The sequence below is a fragment of the Primulina huaijiensis genome, chromosome 15 (genome assembly GCF_012295235.1).
Source record: "Primulina huaijiensis isolate GDHJ02 chromosome 15, ASM1229523v2, whole genome shotgun sequence".
NCBI classification, from domain to species: Eukaryota; Viridiplantae; Streptophyta; class Magnoliopsida; order Lamiales; family Gesneriaceae; genus Primulina; species Primulina huaijiensis.
In genome coordinates, this window is record NC_133320.1 from 9,357,158 (window position 1) to 9,374,532 (window position 17,375).

General features: G+C 40.4%; 1 protein-coding gene across 1 annotated transcript in view; it reads right to left on the minus strand.

Moving 5' to 3' along the window:
- LOC140959287 (uncharacterized) overlaps positions 1-16,945 on the minus strand; it is a 27,862-nt gene extending 10,917 nt beyond the window's left edge. The window contains exons 1-5 of the mRNA XM_073417158.1: positions 15,853-16,945; positions 15,143-15,735; positions 13,106-14,119; positions 12,473-12,697; positions 8,893-9,303 (exon numbers count right to left, since the gene is read on the minus strand). Of these exons, the coding sequence (XP_073273259.1) occupies positions 8,893-9,303; positions 12,473-12,697; positions 13,106-14,119; positions 15,143-15,735; positions 15,853-16,945 (3,336 nt within the window). The remainder of the gene's footprint in view (positions 1-8,892; positions 9,304-12,472; positions 12,698-13,105; positions 14,120-15,142; positions 15,736-15,852) is intronic.
- Between the last annotated feature and the right edge of the window lie 430 nt (positions 16,946-17,375).

The window sequence follows — 17,375 nt, forward strand, 5'->3', positions numbered from 1 at the left end:
TTTTGAAAGTATGTTATGAAAGTATGTTAAAAGAAATTTTTTAAAAATTAAGTTCTATATGAATCTCTGGAATCGATCGGCCCCCACTTACTGAGTGTTTCCCAAAACACTCACTCCTTACAAATTTCAGATAAAACTCAAGAGCAAATAAATAAGGAGGAGCAGGAAGCTTTCTGGGGTTGGTGTACGATGATCAAGATCAAGAACCACTTTATCCCTTTTGTTTAGTTTTCCGCATTTCGCAACTCTGATGTATTTATTTCATTGTCATTGTAAGACAATACTTTATTTATGAAAAAGACTGGTTTAATTTGATATGAGGCTTTATTGTTTTCAATATAATTGTTAAACAATGCCGGATGTCACCGGCGCTTCGGATACGCGGCGTGACATAAACCCCAGCTCAAGGACGCGATTCTTCAGCTCGAAGAAGCTCAACCAAGCTTCTCCTAACAAGACCAAAAAGGGAGCTAGAAGTTGAGCCAAGGAATTGGACAAACTTATTAAGCAAGAAACAACCTTTGAGATAATCAAGGAAGAAGCTAAGGGATGAGCTAAAGGTTAGGACAAATTAAGTATGCAAGAAATGACCATTGAAGTAATCAAGAAAGGGAGCTAAGGGAAGAGCTAGAAGAATGAGACACAATTAACATGTAAGAAAAAAACTCATGAACTAACCAAGGTGACTCTTGATGGAACTTTGACTACATTAAAGGCTATTCTTGGGGACCAAGGGGAACGGCCATGGGGTTGATGAAAAGCCTTTTTGGCATCTATAAATACACCTCAAAATGGTGAAGAAAATACTCCCAAAAAGCTACAAGAAAATCGGCCTTCCCCTCTACAAAAACTTCGGCCGCCGCTAGCTAGGAAAGAGGAAGAAGATTTCTGCCAGAGTTCCGTGCTGTAAATCACTATCAAAACTGTAAGAAGACTATGTCCAAATTTCGGTCACCATCTGTCCCGAATTCAGCAAGTTCGTACGTCAAATTTGAGTCACTCGAAGTACACCTTCGCATTTCGGTAAGTGGGCTTTTTTTATGTACTTCGTTTCTATTTTGAACTTTGATATAAATAACGTGACATGCATGTTGGTGTGTCTCTTTTTCGAAAATATCAGTGTGTTATATTTTAAAATTTCGATCGATTATGTGTTCTCTTCTGTGCTTCGAATTTCTTGGTTCCGCTGTGTCTGTATGAATAACTCTGAAATCTGAATATCTGAAAACTTCTGTCTGTTACTTCTGAATTCTGTTGCACTGTTACGATTCGAATTTGAAATGGGACGAGAATTGTAATTCTGTCTGGCCCCCATTGGTGGGTATAAAACCATGTTCTGTTCTGGCCCCCATTGGTGGGTCTAAAACCATGTTCTGGCCTTACCCCTCAGAGGACTAACATATTGGGGACAATCTGACCATGGAAATGAGATGAGTAACAGTGTGTCTTGTCTGTTCCGAAATGATCTGAATTGTTTCTGTTATGTAATAGAATCATTTGATAAGCTCCGTCTTTTATTCGCTTCGTTTTTGTTGTGTCAATTCAAGAATATTGAGTTTTGAAAGTATGTTATTAAAGTATGTTAAAAGAAATTTTTTAAGAATTAAGTTCTATATGTATCTCCGAAATCGATCGACCCCCACTTGCTGAGTGTTTCCCAAAACACTCACCCCTTACAAATTTCAGATAAAACTGAAGAGCAAATAAATAAGGAGGAGCAGGAAGCTTTCTGGGGTTGGTGAACGATGATCAAGATCAAGAACCACTTTATCCCTTTTGTTTAGTTTCCGCATTTCTCAACTCTGATGTATTTATTTCATTGTCATTGTAAGACAATACTTTATTTATGAAAAAGACTTGTTTAATTTGATATGAGGCTTTATTGTTTTCAATATAATTGTTAAACAATGCCTGATGTCACCGACGCTTCGGATACGGGGCGTGACATAAACCCCAGCTCAAGGACGCGATTCTTCAGCTCGAAGAAGCTCAACCAAGCTTCTCCTAACAAGACCAAAAAGGGAGCTAGAAGTTGAGCCAAGGAATTGGACAAACTTATTAAGCAAGAAACAACCTTTGAGATAATCAAGGAAGAAGCTAAGTGATGAGCTAAAGGTTAGGACAAATTAAGTATGCAAGAAATGACCATTGAAGTAATCAAGAAAGGGAGCTAAGGGAAGAGCTAGAAGAATGAGACACAATTAACATGTAAGAAAAAAACTCATGAACTAACCAAGGTGACTCTTGATGGAACTTTGACTACATTAAAGGCTATTCTCGGGGACCAAGGGGAACGGCCATGGGGTTGATGAAAAGCCTTTTTGGCATCTATAAATACACCTCAAAATGGTGAAGAAAATACTCCCAAAAAGCTACAAGAAAATCGGCCTTCCCCTCTACAAAAACTTCGGCCGCCGCTAGCTAGGAAAGAGGAAGAAGATTTCTGCCAGAGTTCCGTGCTGTAAATCACTATCAAAACTGTAAGAAGACTATGTCCAAATCTCGGTCACCATCTGTCCCGAATTCAGCAAGTTCGTACGTCAAATTTGAGTCACTCGAAGTACACCTTCGCATTTCTTTAAGTGGGCTTTTGTTATGTACTTCGTTTCTATTTTAAACTTTAATTTAAATAACGTGACATGCATGATGGTGTGTCTCTTTTTCGAAAATATCAGTGTGTTATATTTTAAAATTTCGATCGATTATGTGTTCTCTTCTGTGCTTCGAATTTCTTGGTTCCGCTGTGTCTGTATGAATAACTCTGAAATCTGAATATCTGAAAACTTCTGTCTGTTACTTCTGAATTCTGTTGCACTGTTACGATTCGAATTTGAAATGGGACGAGAATTGTAATTCTGTTCTGGCCCCCATTGGTGGGTATAAAACCATGTTCTGGCCTCACCCCTTAGAGGACTAACATATTAGGGACAATTTGACCATGGAAATGAGATGAGTAACAGTGTGTTTTGTCTGTTCTGAAATGATCTGAATTGTTTTTATTCTGTTCTGATTCATTTGATGAGCTCCGTCTTTTATTCGCTTCGTTTCTGTTGTGCCAAGTCAAGAATATTGAGTTTTGAAAGCATGTTATGAAAGTTTGTTAAAAGAAATTTTTTAAGAATTAAGTTCTATATGTATCTCCGGAATCGATCGACCCCCACTTGCTGAGTGTTTCCCAAAACACTCACCCCTTACAAATTTCAGATAAAACTGAAGAGCAAATAAATAAGGAGGAGCATGAAGCTTTCTGGGGTTGGTGAACGATGATCAAGATCAAGAACCACTTGCTCCCTTTTGTTTAGTTTCCGCATTTCGCAAAACTCTGATGTATTTATTTCATTGTCATTCTAAGACAATACTTTATTTATGAAAAAGACTGGTTTGATTTGATACGAGGCTTTATTGTTTTCAATATAATTGCTAAACAATGCCGGATGTCACCGATGCTTCGGATTCGGGGCGTGACATTTGTATTTCTTACATTATTTGCTTCGGATCGAAATTTCCGGGTTCTCACATCCCTCCCTCCTTATTGAAAGTTTCGTCCTCGAAACTTGCATTAGCTTGATCATTCCAATAGGTGAGGGTATTGTGATCGCATTTTCTCTTCGAGTTCCCAAGTTGCCTCCCTTTCAGTGTGATTTGACCACTGTACTTTGACATAAGGTATTGTCTGGTTTCTCAATACTTGGTCTTTTGAGTCCACTATTCGGGTAGGGACTTATTCGTATTTGAGTTCTTCGTTGAGGTTTCCCTCGATCATCAGTGGTGCAACTTTGAGTACATGACTCGGGTATGGGACATACTTCCTCAGCTGTGAGATGTGGAAGACATTATGTATCCTGGACATATCAGGCGATAAAGCTAGATGGTAGGCTAAGGTTCCCACCTTCTCCAGTATCTCAAACGGTCCCACATATCTTGGGTTCAACTTTCCGGACTTACTGAACCGAACTACTCCTTTCATAGGAGAGACTTTGACGTATGCTTTTTCACCAAAATCTGCCCAGCTCTTCTGTCTATCTTGGGCTGCCTTGAGTCTTTCTTTGATTATAGCGACCTTGTCAATGGTCATTTGAACAAGTTCTGGTCCAGTAATAGTCTTTTCTCCGACCTCGTCCCAACATAGGGGCGACCCACACTTCCTTCCAGACAAAGCTTCATACGTAGCCATCTCGATGCTACTGTGATAGCTGTTGTTGTAGGCGAATTCGATCAGGGGTAACTGTTCACTCCAATTTCCAGAAAAATCCAGCGCACATGCCCTCAGCATATCCTCGAGGGTCTGAATTGTCCTTTCGGTTTGGCCATCAGTCTGGGGCTGATAGGCCGTACTGAGAGCAATCTTGGTTCCCATAGCCTTTTGGAAACTCTTCCAAAATCTTGATACAATTCTTGGATCTCTGTCAGTCAGTATACTTGTCGGGACTCCATGTAGTCTCACTATGTTGTCCATATTCAAGGTAGCGAGCTTATCCAGGTTATAAGTCATCCGCACCGGTAAGAAATGTGCAGAATTGGTCAATCTGTCAACGATTACCCAGATACCATCGTGATCCTGCCTGGATCTTGGTAGCCTTACAACGAAATCCATGGAGATGTTATCCCACTTCCACTCCGGCATTTCCAATGGTTGTAAAAGTCCTCCAGGTCTTTGATGTTCTGCCTTGACTTGTTGACAGGTTAGGCATTTGGAAACAAAGATAGCCACGTCTTTCTTCATTCCGTTCCACCAGTAGTTATTTTTTAAGTCTCTATACATTTTGGTACTCCCTGGATGCACCAAAAATCTTGATTTATGCGCCTCGACCATTACCTCTTCTCGAATTCCATCGATATTTGGCACATACAATCGTCTTTTCATCCAGAGTATCCCATTACCATCTATTTGAAATTCTGGAATTTTTCCTTCTCGGATTTGTTCTCTAATTTTAAGGATGGATGTGTCTTGACTTTGCTTCAATTTGATGGTTTCTCGAAGTCCTGGTTGTATTGTCAGCGAAGATAATTTTACCTTTCCAAAATTTCTTCGACTCAACGCATCTACCACCTTATTCACCCTTCTTGGATGATAATTGATTTCCAAATCATAATCCTTTAGAAGTTCCATCCACCTTCTTTGCCTCATGTTTAATTCTTTCTGGGTGAAAATGTACTTGAGGCTCTGGTGATCGGTAAACACCTCACATTTTACTCCATAAAGGTAGTGCCTCTAGATTTTAAGTGCAAACACAACCGCAGCTAACTCAAGGTCATGAGTGGGGTAATTCTGCTCATACAGTTTCAATTGTCGTGAGACATACGCAATTACCTGACCCTCTTTCATAAGCACACACCCTAATCCTTCCTTGGAAGCGTCACTGTACACAGTGAAATTCTTACCAACCTTAGGAAGAACTAGTACTAGTGTGGATGAGAGTTTCGTCTTCAGGGTTTCAAAACTTCTTTCACAAGCTTCATTCCAAATGAACTTTGAGTTTTTCTGAGTAAGTTTGGTGAGGGGAATGGCTATCGAAGAAAATCCTTCCACAAATTTTCTGTAGTAGCCTGCTAAACCAAGAAAACTCCTTACCTCAGTCACCGTCTTTGGTTGTGGCCAATCTTTGATTGCTTCCACTTTCTTAGGGTCTACTGACACTCCAAGTTCAGAACTTATATGGCCTAGGAATGCCACACTCTTTAACCAGAATTCACACTTATTGAATTTGGCATAGAGTTCTTTCTCACGTAGTGTTTGCAGAGTGAGACGTAGATGTTCTCTATGTTCTTCTTCACTTGGTAAGTATACCAAGATATCATCTATAAAAACAACCACAAATCTGTCGAGGTATGGTTTGAATACTCGATTCATCAGGTCCATGAATGCTGTAGGAGCATTTTTCAGACCAAAGGGAATTACTGTGAATTCATAATGTCCATATCTTGTTCTAGAAGCAGTTTTAGGGATATCTTCTGCCTTGACCTTTAACTGATGATATCATGATCTTAAATCAAGTTTGAAAAAACTTTAGCTCCTTTAAGCTGATCGAAAAGATCATATATGCTCGGGAGTGGGTACTTATTCTTTATGGTTATCTTGTTCAACTCCCGGTAATCAATACATAGCCTCATGCTCCCGTCCTTTTTCTTTACGAATAGCACTGGAGCTCCCCACGGGGATACACTTGGGCGAATCTGCTTCTTGTCTAATAATTCCTGGAGTTGCTCTTTTAATTCCTTCATTTCTGCTGGAGCCATTCGGTATGGTGCCTTCGATATGGGAGCAGCACCAGGGGCCAAGTTGATTTCAAATTCTATTTCCCTATCGGGTATCTCACCCTGTAGTTCTTCGGGGAAAACGTCTGGAAATTCTTGAACAATTGGAATATCTTCTAACGTTGGGGCTTCTTCTTCTTTGATCTCATTGATCATTGCCAGATAAATCTCTTCACCTCCTTTTATGGCCTTCCAGGATTGCGAGGCAGATAGTAGAGATTTCCGTTCTTTGGATTTTCCGTGGTATATGACTTCCTCTTTGTTCGAAGTCTGAAGTCTAATATCTTTCCTTTGACAGTCTACCATGGCATGGTTTTTAGCCAACCAGTCCATTCCAAGAATGATGTCAAACTCAACCATATTGAGTTGAATCAATTCCGCTTTGAAAGTTTGATTGCTGATACACATTTTACAGTTTCGATACACTTTGTGTGATTCAATTACTTTACTCGTCGGTGTTGCCACTCTTAAGGGTTCACTAAGAGTATCATGTTTAAGTTTAGGCTTTTTAGCAAATTTTCTAGACACAAATGAATGTGTGGCACCACAATCAAACAAAGCATATGCAGGCATTTTATTGAGTAAAATGGTACCTGCCACCACTTCGTTGGTATTATCAGCTTCTTCTTGGGTTATCGCGTACACCCGAGCATTAGTCTTGTTTTCATGCTGTTTACTGGGCCCCGTCCCTTTGTCCTTGTTGTCTGGACAATCTTTAATTCTATGACCCACCTTTCCGCACTTAAAACAAGCGCCTGTCTTCCGGTAACATTCTCCAACATGTTTCCGTTGACATGTATCACACCACTTTCCTTCGGTGTTACCAGCACTGCCAGAACTTCCTTTGAAAGACCCACCTGAATAATTTGGTTTCTTAAACTTGGGACCATTCTGAGTAGATTGATTGTTCATCGGCCTTTTGTTCTTGTTTTCTTCCTCGCGTCGCTTGATATCAGTTTCTGCGCTCATTGCAGCGCCCATCAAATCCGCAAAGTTGTTTGGCTTGAATACTGCCAATGCTGACTGAATTCGACTGTTGAGTCCCTTCTTGAAACGATGCATTTTTAACGTTTCATCCGACATGATCGTTGGGACATAAGTTCCCAAATCGTTGAATCGTGAAGTGTACTCCATTACTGACATGTCTGGAGCCTGTTTGAAGCTTTCAAATTCACCCAACTTCTGTAGTCGAAATTCGGCTGGGTAGTATTGTTTCAAAAACTCTCTTTTAAAAATCTGCCATGTGATCTCTTCCACTTCTGTCAAAGATGGCGACACAGTTTCCCACCATTTCCTAGCCCGGCCTTCCAAAAACGGTGTTACAACCTCCACTCTCAGTTCTTCAGGGATCTCCAGTAAATGCAATTGTGTTTCGACGTTCTTGAGCCAGTTGTGACTGACTTCCGGGTCTGGGTTTCCATCGAAAGTTGGAACTCGATTCCTTCTTAGAGATTCATAATGGTATTTAATTCCCCGCGGTTGTGGTTCTTGAGGTGGTTGGATGGCGTTAGCTAATGGGTTCACGAATCCTTGCAACATCGCAGCTACGATAGTGGCTATTGCCATCATATCTTTTTGGCTGAGGTTTACTCTCTGAGGTGGTGGTGGATTTTCATTTTGGTTGGCGCCACGAGGGTTACGGTTGTTTCGGGATGGTCTTCCTGCCATATCCTATAAACATGTATTTTATTAATTTGTTTGTCACAATATTTAATCAAATAAATCATTTCATTAAATTGTAAAAAAATTTTCATACAATCAATCTTTTCAGAATAAATGTTTAATCAAATAGCTCTAGGTACAAGTGGTGCCTATTCTAGAGTTCTTTCCCTACTCATCTATAACTTCACCGTCTCCTTCTGCTTCATTAATTTCTTCCTCTACGGGGTTTTCTTCTGGTTGTTCCATGAGTTCTTCCATGTTGATCATTTCGTTTTGCAGGTGCTCAATGTAATTCTGCAGTGTGTGTTGTGATGATCAAGGTTGTTTACTTGATCTTGTAGCTCCTGTATTGTTGATTGGCTTACTTTCTCATTGATTTCTTGATCTGCGATCTGTTCCTCCAGACGGCGTTGTGTTTTGAGAAGGCTATCGTCCCGGATCTTGAGGGTAAAAATCCTATCCTGAGCTTTGTTTAACTCTTGCTTGGTGATTTTGTGTCGACGTTCCGACTCTAAATGATAAGCGGCATAACGTCTTACGTCCTCGCGTAGTTTCTTCTCTTCCTCTCTGGCCTCACAAAGATCCTCCGTCATGCATACATTATTCCCGTCTAACTAGAAATTATCTCTTTCGAGTTTCTCATTTTTTTCTTTCAGTGTTTTAATTTCTGACTCCCTTTCCTGAAGTTGATTTTGAAGTTCATTTATAATGCGTTGAAGATCCATGTTGTTTTCCTATAAAAAACAATTTTATACATAAGATACTTATCAAATTTTAAATATGCAATAGAAGGATAATAGAAAGTTTCAAAATAATTTGGTACACATAGTATTTTCTTAGTCACAAATTTTATTACAACCCAAATATTATAATGCTAATCTAATCGAACATCTCTCCGCCATCGCTGTCACTGGCGCTGTCATCTCCAGCCACCTCCATCGGTGCTACCTCCTCTTCCTCCATGTTCTCTATCACCAAATGCAGGTAATTATTCTGATCTTGAAGTCTGTCCATGGTGCCATGGAGCTTCGAAATGTACCAATCCTGTCTGGCGTTGTACTCCTCCTGGCGCTTATGGGCCTGAGCAGCACGTCCTCGCTCTATCTCCACTCTATCCAATAAATCCCTGTTAAGTGCAGCTAAGCGCGTGATGCAAGCGGAATCGGTCGGTATCTGCAGCAGCTGGCTCTCCGCCAAGTCCAGATGATGAGTCAATCGTTGTACATCGGTCTCCAGTATGAGTCTACTCTCAATAATCTCCTGTTTCTCCAAATTTTCTCTAGCCAGTTGCGCCTTCAGGGTCGCAATTTCTCTAGTCTGATTGTTAATCGTGAGCTGGCACATGCGAATGGCTGCCTGAGCACAGGTACGTGGAGCAGCCATTTCCTAGGATAAAATCGAAGGCAAAGCATCAGAATCGTATGAAGGATAGAAAGGCACAAATAATAGAAACAAAGTGGTCGTGGAAAAATTTTGATACTAAGAATTGCGAAGCGATTGAAGGGATATATTTCTGAAGTCTATTCAAAATTTAAGAATCAGATGAAAGTTGGATTTCAAGAACAGATGAAAGTTGGACTCAAATTGGGATGCACTAGGCTTTTGGCAAAATTTGACTTCGCCAAATTTTGTCTATCAAAATCCCAGCGGGATTATGAACCTGACGGCTCTGATACCACTTAAATGTCGCGCCTTGAATCCGAAGCATCGGTGACATCCGGCATTGTTTAGCAATTACATTGAAAACAATAAAGCCTCGTATCAAATCAAACCAGTCTTTTTCATAAATAAAGTATTGTCTTACAATGACAATGAAATAAATACATCAGAGTTTTGCGAAATGCGGAAACTAAACAAAAGGGAGAAAGTGGTTCTTGATCTTGATCATCGTTCACCAACCCCAGAAAGCTTCCTGCTCCTCCTTATTTATTTGCTCTTCAGTTTTATCTGAAATTTGTAAGGGGTGAGTGTTTTGGAAAACACTCAGCAAGTGGGGGTCGATCGATTCCAGAGGTACATATAGAACTTAATTCTTTAAAAATTTCTTTTAACATACTTTCATAACATACTTTAAAACTCAATATTCTTGACTTGACACAACAGAAACGAAGCGAATAAAAGACGGAGCTCATCAAATGATTCAGAACAGAACAGAAACAATTCAGATCATTTCAGAACAGACAAAACACACTGTTACTCATCTCATTTCCATGGTCAAATTGTCCCCAATATGTTAGTCCTCTAAGGGGTGAGGTCAGAACATGGTTTTATACCCACCAATGGGGGCCAGAATAGAACATGGTTTTATACCCACCAATGGGGGCCAGAACAGAACATGGTTGTATACCTACCAATGGGGGCCAGAACAGAATTACAATTCTCTTCCCATTTCAAATTAGAATCGTAACAGTGCAACAGAATTCAGAAGTAACAGACAGAAGTTTTCAGATATTCAAATTTCAGAGTTATTCATACAGACACAGCGGAACCAAGAAATTCGAAGCACAGAAGAGAACACATAATCGATCGAAATTTTAAAATATAACACACTGATATTTTCGAAAAAGAGACACACCAACATGCATGTCACGTTATTTATATCAAAGTTTAAAATAGAAACGAAGTACATAACAAAAGCCCACTTACAGAAATGCGAAGGTGTACTGCGAGTGACTCAAATTTGACGTACGAACTTGCTGAATTCGGGACAGATGGTGACCGAAATTTGGACATAGTCTTCTTACAGTTTTAATAGTGATTTACAGCACGGAACTCTGGCAGAAATCTTCTTCCCCTTTCCTAGCTAGCTGTGAGGGCCCGTGCACTTAATTAATATTTAATTATCAAACAACAAGGATTAATTGGTGTAAACAGCGAAAACGAGTTTAAAAACGTTCATTAGGGCCTACAGAAATTTCGGCATGACCTCCCGTAAGTAGGACATCTCAAAAATCTCAAAACACAACAACAATAATATACGCTCGAAAATAACATCAAGTTCACAATCAACCACACAAACATCCTACAGCCGCACTGGCCAGGACTAGACACGACATACCACAATTAAAATCCCAAACAACATAAAAATATCACCATACAGCTACACAGGGCATCTCCCTGGCAAATGTATCAAACCAGCATAATATATATAAATATCTGGGAACTCTGACACAAACCGACTGACTACTGGGTACCACTCGCTGACGCTCCACTAGACGCGTCAAATCCCCTGTAATGACCTGCTATGGCATCAAAAACAACCACAACATAAAAAGAAAACAGGGGTCGGACCCCAGTACGACAAACCAGTAAAATCACGACGTATATAAAAGACATGTAATAATACCAAGTAAATGCAATGATATGCGATGCATGAATAGTAACAATGGAATAACGGATACCAAATGGAGTCCAAACGAATATCATCATCAACAGTAACAGTGGCCACCCGTGCCAGGAATGCAGCATCAAATCGCCGCTCGTCCATGCACGTAGCATCGGGAATGCGAGTAGCTAAGTCGCTCGTCCCTAGCTGTCATCTGGGAATGTGGCTAATCCTAACCCACTCGTCCCTCTGATGACTCAATATATCTCAACGGAATCAACATAAATCGCCGTCAAAGGAGTCAAGGCTCAATATGTTAGGGCAATATAATTTATGCATGAATGCATCAGAGTAAACATTCAAGGCACGTAATAGCAAACAACATTCACCGAATATTCTTACACGTCAATATAAGCGTCATAATAATTTAGGTTTGAGCGTACCTCAATTACAACTTCCAATACCACGGTAAATTCTTAAGGACTTCCTGATGAACTCGTCCAACGATAAAACCTACAATATACATTCGCTATACACTTCAATACAATGCATTCCAAACGACTAAACCAAAATAAATCGGCTCGGTTAAAATTTGAAATCCGGGCAGCCTATATAAACCTTATACAATCTGAATTCAAGCTTAATACCTCAATAAACGAAACTTGAATACACAACGGTAATTTCGCAAAGATGGCTCGCCGGAAACACTGTTCACGATCTGAAAAACGAGCTGGAAATTAGGGGAAAGCTTAGTACTTTACTATACAAACTAATCAACCAAAATACCACTAAGAATTGAAGTCGAAAATCTTACCTAGAACCGAATCGAAGCTCATGCACAGTGCTGGAAAACAGGACCGATCGAGCTCGTAACCTTCCAATTCAAGGTAGGAAAGACTCTAATATACTGGAGGAAGAAGATTGCTACGCCGCTACACTAAAAATCTGGCCGCTGTGAGCATCGCATGCTTGCTGCAGAAGAAGGAGAAAGGCGATGGGCAAGGCTGGAGAGAGTTTCTGGATTTTTGAGCGTACTGATTTCTATCAAATGGGTTTGGGTATTTAAAATTAAATGTTAATGGGGTGGGCCTAGTTTAGGTATTGGGCCTCACATTCTCCCCCACTAATGAAAGATTTCGTCCTCGAAATCTAACAAACACAACACTGATATCCACAACATTACGTCTGATAATACATAGGAAATTCAGAATACATCGCGTAATTCATTACATTCTCAAACAAATGAGGCCATTCTTGTCGCATCTTTGCCTCTAATTCCCATGTAGATTCTTCTCTTCCATGCCTACTCCATTGTACCAAAACTAGTGGAATCGTCTTGCTCCTGAGCTGTCTTTCCTTGCGGTCCAAAATTTGCACTGGATGTTCAACATAGCTAAGAGAACTGTCTAACTCCACATCCTCGACATTCAAGATATGAGACGGATCTGGCTCATACTTCCGCAACATAGATACATGAAACACATTATGTATCAAAGACAAACTCTGCGGCAAATCCAAACGATAAGCCAATGTGCCAATCCTCTCAACAATCATATACGGACCAATATAACGCGGAGCTAACTTCCCTTTATGTCCAAATCTCATAGTACCCCGAAATGGTGATACTTTCAAGAAAACATAATCGCCCACTTGGAACTCTAAAGGTCTACGCCTTTTATTAGCATAACTGGCTTGACGATCCTGGGCTGCTTTCATCTTTTTTCTGATCAATTCAACTTTATCTTTCATCTCTTGAATAAATTCTGGTTTTGACATCTGTCTTTCTCCTACATCTTCCCAACATATCGGCGATCTGCACTTTCTTCCATACAAAGCTTCAAATGGTGCCATACCGATTGTTGCCTGAAAACTATTATTGTAAGAGAATTCCACCAAAGACAATGATTCTTGCCAACCACCTTTGAAATCCATCACTACTGCTCGTAACATATCCTCTAGAGTCTGGATGGTTCTTTCCGACTGACCATCTGTCTGTGGGTGATAGGCGGTGCTCATAGCCAACTTTGAACCCAAAGCCGATTGCAAACTTCCCCAAAATTTTGAAGCAAACCTTGGATCACGATCAGATACTATGGTTACCGGCACACCATGCAATTTCACTATATGATCAATGTACAGTTTCGCCATTTTCATATAAGTACAGGTACGATCATATGGAATAAAATGAGCGGATTTAGACAATCTATCAACAATCACCCAAATCGCATCACAACCATGATTAGAACGAGGTATATGTGTCACAAAATCCATAGCAATATGCTCCCAGTTCCACTGCGGCACTTCAAGACTATGTAACATTCCACCAGGTCTCATTCTCTCGGCTTTAACCTGTTGACACGTTAAACATTTAGCCACAAAATGAGAAATATCTTTCTTCATACCTTCCCACCAGTAATGAGCTCTCAAGGTATGATACATTTTTCGAATTCCTGGGTGAATACTGTGTCGACTACAATGTGCTTCCCGTAGTATAGCTTCTTTCAGATCTATCAAATTAGGTCCCTCAAGTCTACCAATAAAGCGCAGACTACCATCTGAGGCAACACTAAACTTTTCTGTCTGACCTGTTCGATACAATTCTTTTAATCTATGAATGTGCGGATCAGTCCTCTGTGCTGCTTTGATTCTGGACAAAACCTGTGGCTCAACTTGAATAGATGATACTACAAAGTAGTCTCCACTGATCTGATAAGTCCATCCTGAAGTTCCCAAGTGCTCGTGAACTTTAGAAATAGTCAAAGATGTCAGCATAGCATTCTGAACTTTCCTGCTGAGGGCATCTGCAACAAGATTCATTCGACCTGGTTGATACTGAATCTCACAATCAAAGTCTTTAAGCAACTCCATCCACCGACGCTGTCTCATATTCAAGTCCGGCTATGAGAAAAGATATTTAAGACTCTTGTGATCCGAATAAATCACAAACTGCTCACCGTACAGATAATGACGCCATAACTTCAATGCAAACACAATAGCAGCCAACTCTAAGTCATGAACTGGATATCGGGTCTCATGCGGTTTCAACTGACGAGAAGCATATGCAATCACTCGGCCATTTTGCATTAAAACACAACCAAGTCCATTTAGAGATGCATCTGAACAAACAACATATCCACCTGAGCCTGATGGCAAAGCTAGCACTGGAGCTGTTGTCAACTTTTCCTTCAAAGTCTGAAAACTTGACTCACATTCATCAGTCCACACAAAACGTCGATCTTTTTGCGTTAATTGGGTCATAGGTCTTGCTATAATAGAAAATCCTTCAATAAAACGCCTATAATATCCTGCCAATCCCAAGAAACTGCGAATATCGGAAATATTCGTCGGTCTTGGCCAATTGATAACAGCTTCCACTTTACTGGGATCTACTGATACCCCTTGAGCTGATATAACATGACCCAGAAATACAACTCTGTCCAGCCAGAATTCACATTTAGAAAATTTTGCATACAATTGCGCTGCTCTGAGTGTCTGGAGGACTAACCTTAAATTTTCTCGATGCTCCTTCTTTGTCTTTGAATAAATCAGAATGTCATCTATGAAGACAATAACAAATCTGTCTATAAATTCTCGAAAAACGCGATTCATCAAATCCATAAAAACCGCTGGAGCATTAGTCAATCCAAAAGGCATAACTAGAAATTCATAATGTCCATAACGGGTTCGAAATGCTGTCATCGGAACATCTTCCTCTCGAACTCTAAGCTGATGGTAGCCAGAACGAAGATCGATCTTTGAATACACTGATGTACCTTGCAACTGATCAAACAAGTCATCGATACGCGGCAGAGGATACTTATTCTTCACAGTAGCTTTGTTCAACTGCCTGTAATCAATGCACATTCTCATCGTTCCGTCTTTCTTCTTTACAAATAATACCGGAGCTCCCCAAGGTGACATACTTGGTCTAATATAGCCTTTTTCCAGTAAGTCCTGTAATTGCTCTTTGAGTTCTTTCAATTCCGCTGGAGCCAAACGATATGGTGCTCTCGAAATAGGATTTGTCTCGGACACCAACTCAATGCTAAAATCGATTTCCCTCTGGGGTGGAAATCCAGGAATCTCATCGGGAAATACATCAGGGAATTCCTTGACAACAGGAATATCTGATACTTCAAACCCTTTTCCCTGAGTCGCATCAACTGGATAGATCATGAATCCTTCATTTCCTGATGACAAGATTCTAAACATTTCCATTGCTGACACTAATGGAATACGTAATTGCGAATCACTACCGTAAAAATTCCATTTACTGCCATAATACGGTCTAAATCTGACAACTCCATGGAAACAATCAACGGTGGCTCGATAATTTGACAGAGTATCCATTCCCAGAATACAGTCGAAGTCAGACATGTCTAGATTGATAAGATTAGTTATCATAACATTATCATCGAATCTAATCACACAATTTAGAATTATCTCATAAGACATCAAACATACACCGGCAGGTGTAGAGACTGACACAGTATCTATCAACAGAGTAGTAGCAATCTCATGCTCATCAACAAATACAACAGATACAAATGAATGAGATGCTCCTGTGTCTATCAGTATACGCGCAGGATGATTAAAAATAAGGCAGATACCTGCAATAACTCCGCCCGGTGCGTCTTGAACTTGATCCTGAGTTAGAGCATGCACTTGAGCCTGCTGTGGCCCTGGAAAACTCTGCGGAACAAAACCTCTAGGCTGAGGATAGCTAGACTGCTGAAAAGACTGAGGCGGAACAAAAGGTCTAGTTGCTGGTCCTCTGAAACCTTGACCAAACTGAGGCTGCTGAAATTGTTGTCTTGCTGCATTCGGACATACTCTAGCATAATGTCCAACTTGCCCACAGATATTACAAGATCCATGAACTCCCGTACACTGAGTACTGATATGCTTACCACCACAACGATCACAAAATACTCCACCTGGTGACCCAACTGAACCTCCACGCTGACTGCCAGAACTAGAAGAACTACTACTACTCTGTTTCTTGAACTGTTTTCCTTTGGCCTTAAAGTGTTGCTGCTTTGGTTGCTGATAAGACTGCGAAGGCTGATACAGCAGTAAAGGACGGTACAGTGGTGCACCAACTGGCATCGGCACATTGCCTCCGAAACTCTGAGGAAAATATGGTTGAACTGATTGTGGTTCTGCCAAAAGTAGACTTGCCTCCACATTCTTGGCTTTCTCTACAACATCGGCATAATTAACAGGCGCTCCAGCAGCTACTAAAGTGCAAATGGTTCGATTCAATCCTTGCATAAAATGCGATAGCTTGTTCCGATCACTGCTAGCAACATGAGGAACATAGGCAAGAAGTGCTGAGAATTGAGATGCATACTCCACTACAGTCATGTTACCTTGAGTCAATCTATTGCACTCAGCTTCCTTGGCCGAATAATACGAAGGCGGTGAATATTCTCGAGCAAACTGTGAACAAAATACATCCCAAGTAACTCTTTCACCTGATTCCTTCAGAGCTTCCTCGGTAGTTTCCCACCATAACTGAGCTCGGTCTTTTAATTGACAAATAGCCAACTTAAGTTGCAAATCAGGAGTGTCCTCCAACATATTAAACAAACGCTTCATACTTTTTAACCATGCTACAGCGTTCTCACCATCTTCATTCCCAAAGAATCGAGGAGGACGCATGTTCTGAAATCGGGATATCACTAGTTCCATTTCACCCATTCCTCTGGTCAACTGATCCACTTCATGCTCAACGTTAACATTTCGTACTTCACCACGAGGACGACGACCTCGTCATCCCCATTCAGTCTCGTTAAGTCCTCTCACATTAGGAGCTTCAGATTCCTGAGCAACTTCCTTTCCTTTTCTCCCCTTACGTCCAGGTGCCATCTACAAGACACAAGGATTTAATCCAATGGCAGAAACAAAATAATCGGCTGAGTATAAGAGCATAAACTTAAACTAATACGTTCTAGTCATGCTGATACAATTAATTCAAAACATACAAACAAGTAAGAGCAAATAATCAAACACATGCACAATCATTTTATTTGTGCCTAAACTCGAGTGTCCTAGACTATAATTCGAGCGTATCCCAGTTACGCTCTGATACCAAACTGTGAGGGCCCGTGCACTTAATTAATATTTAATT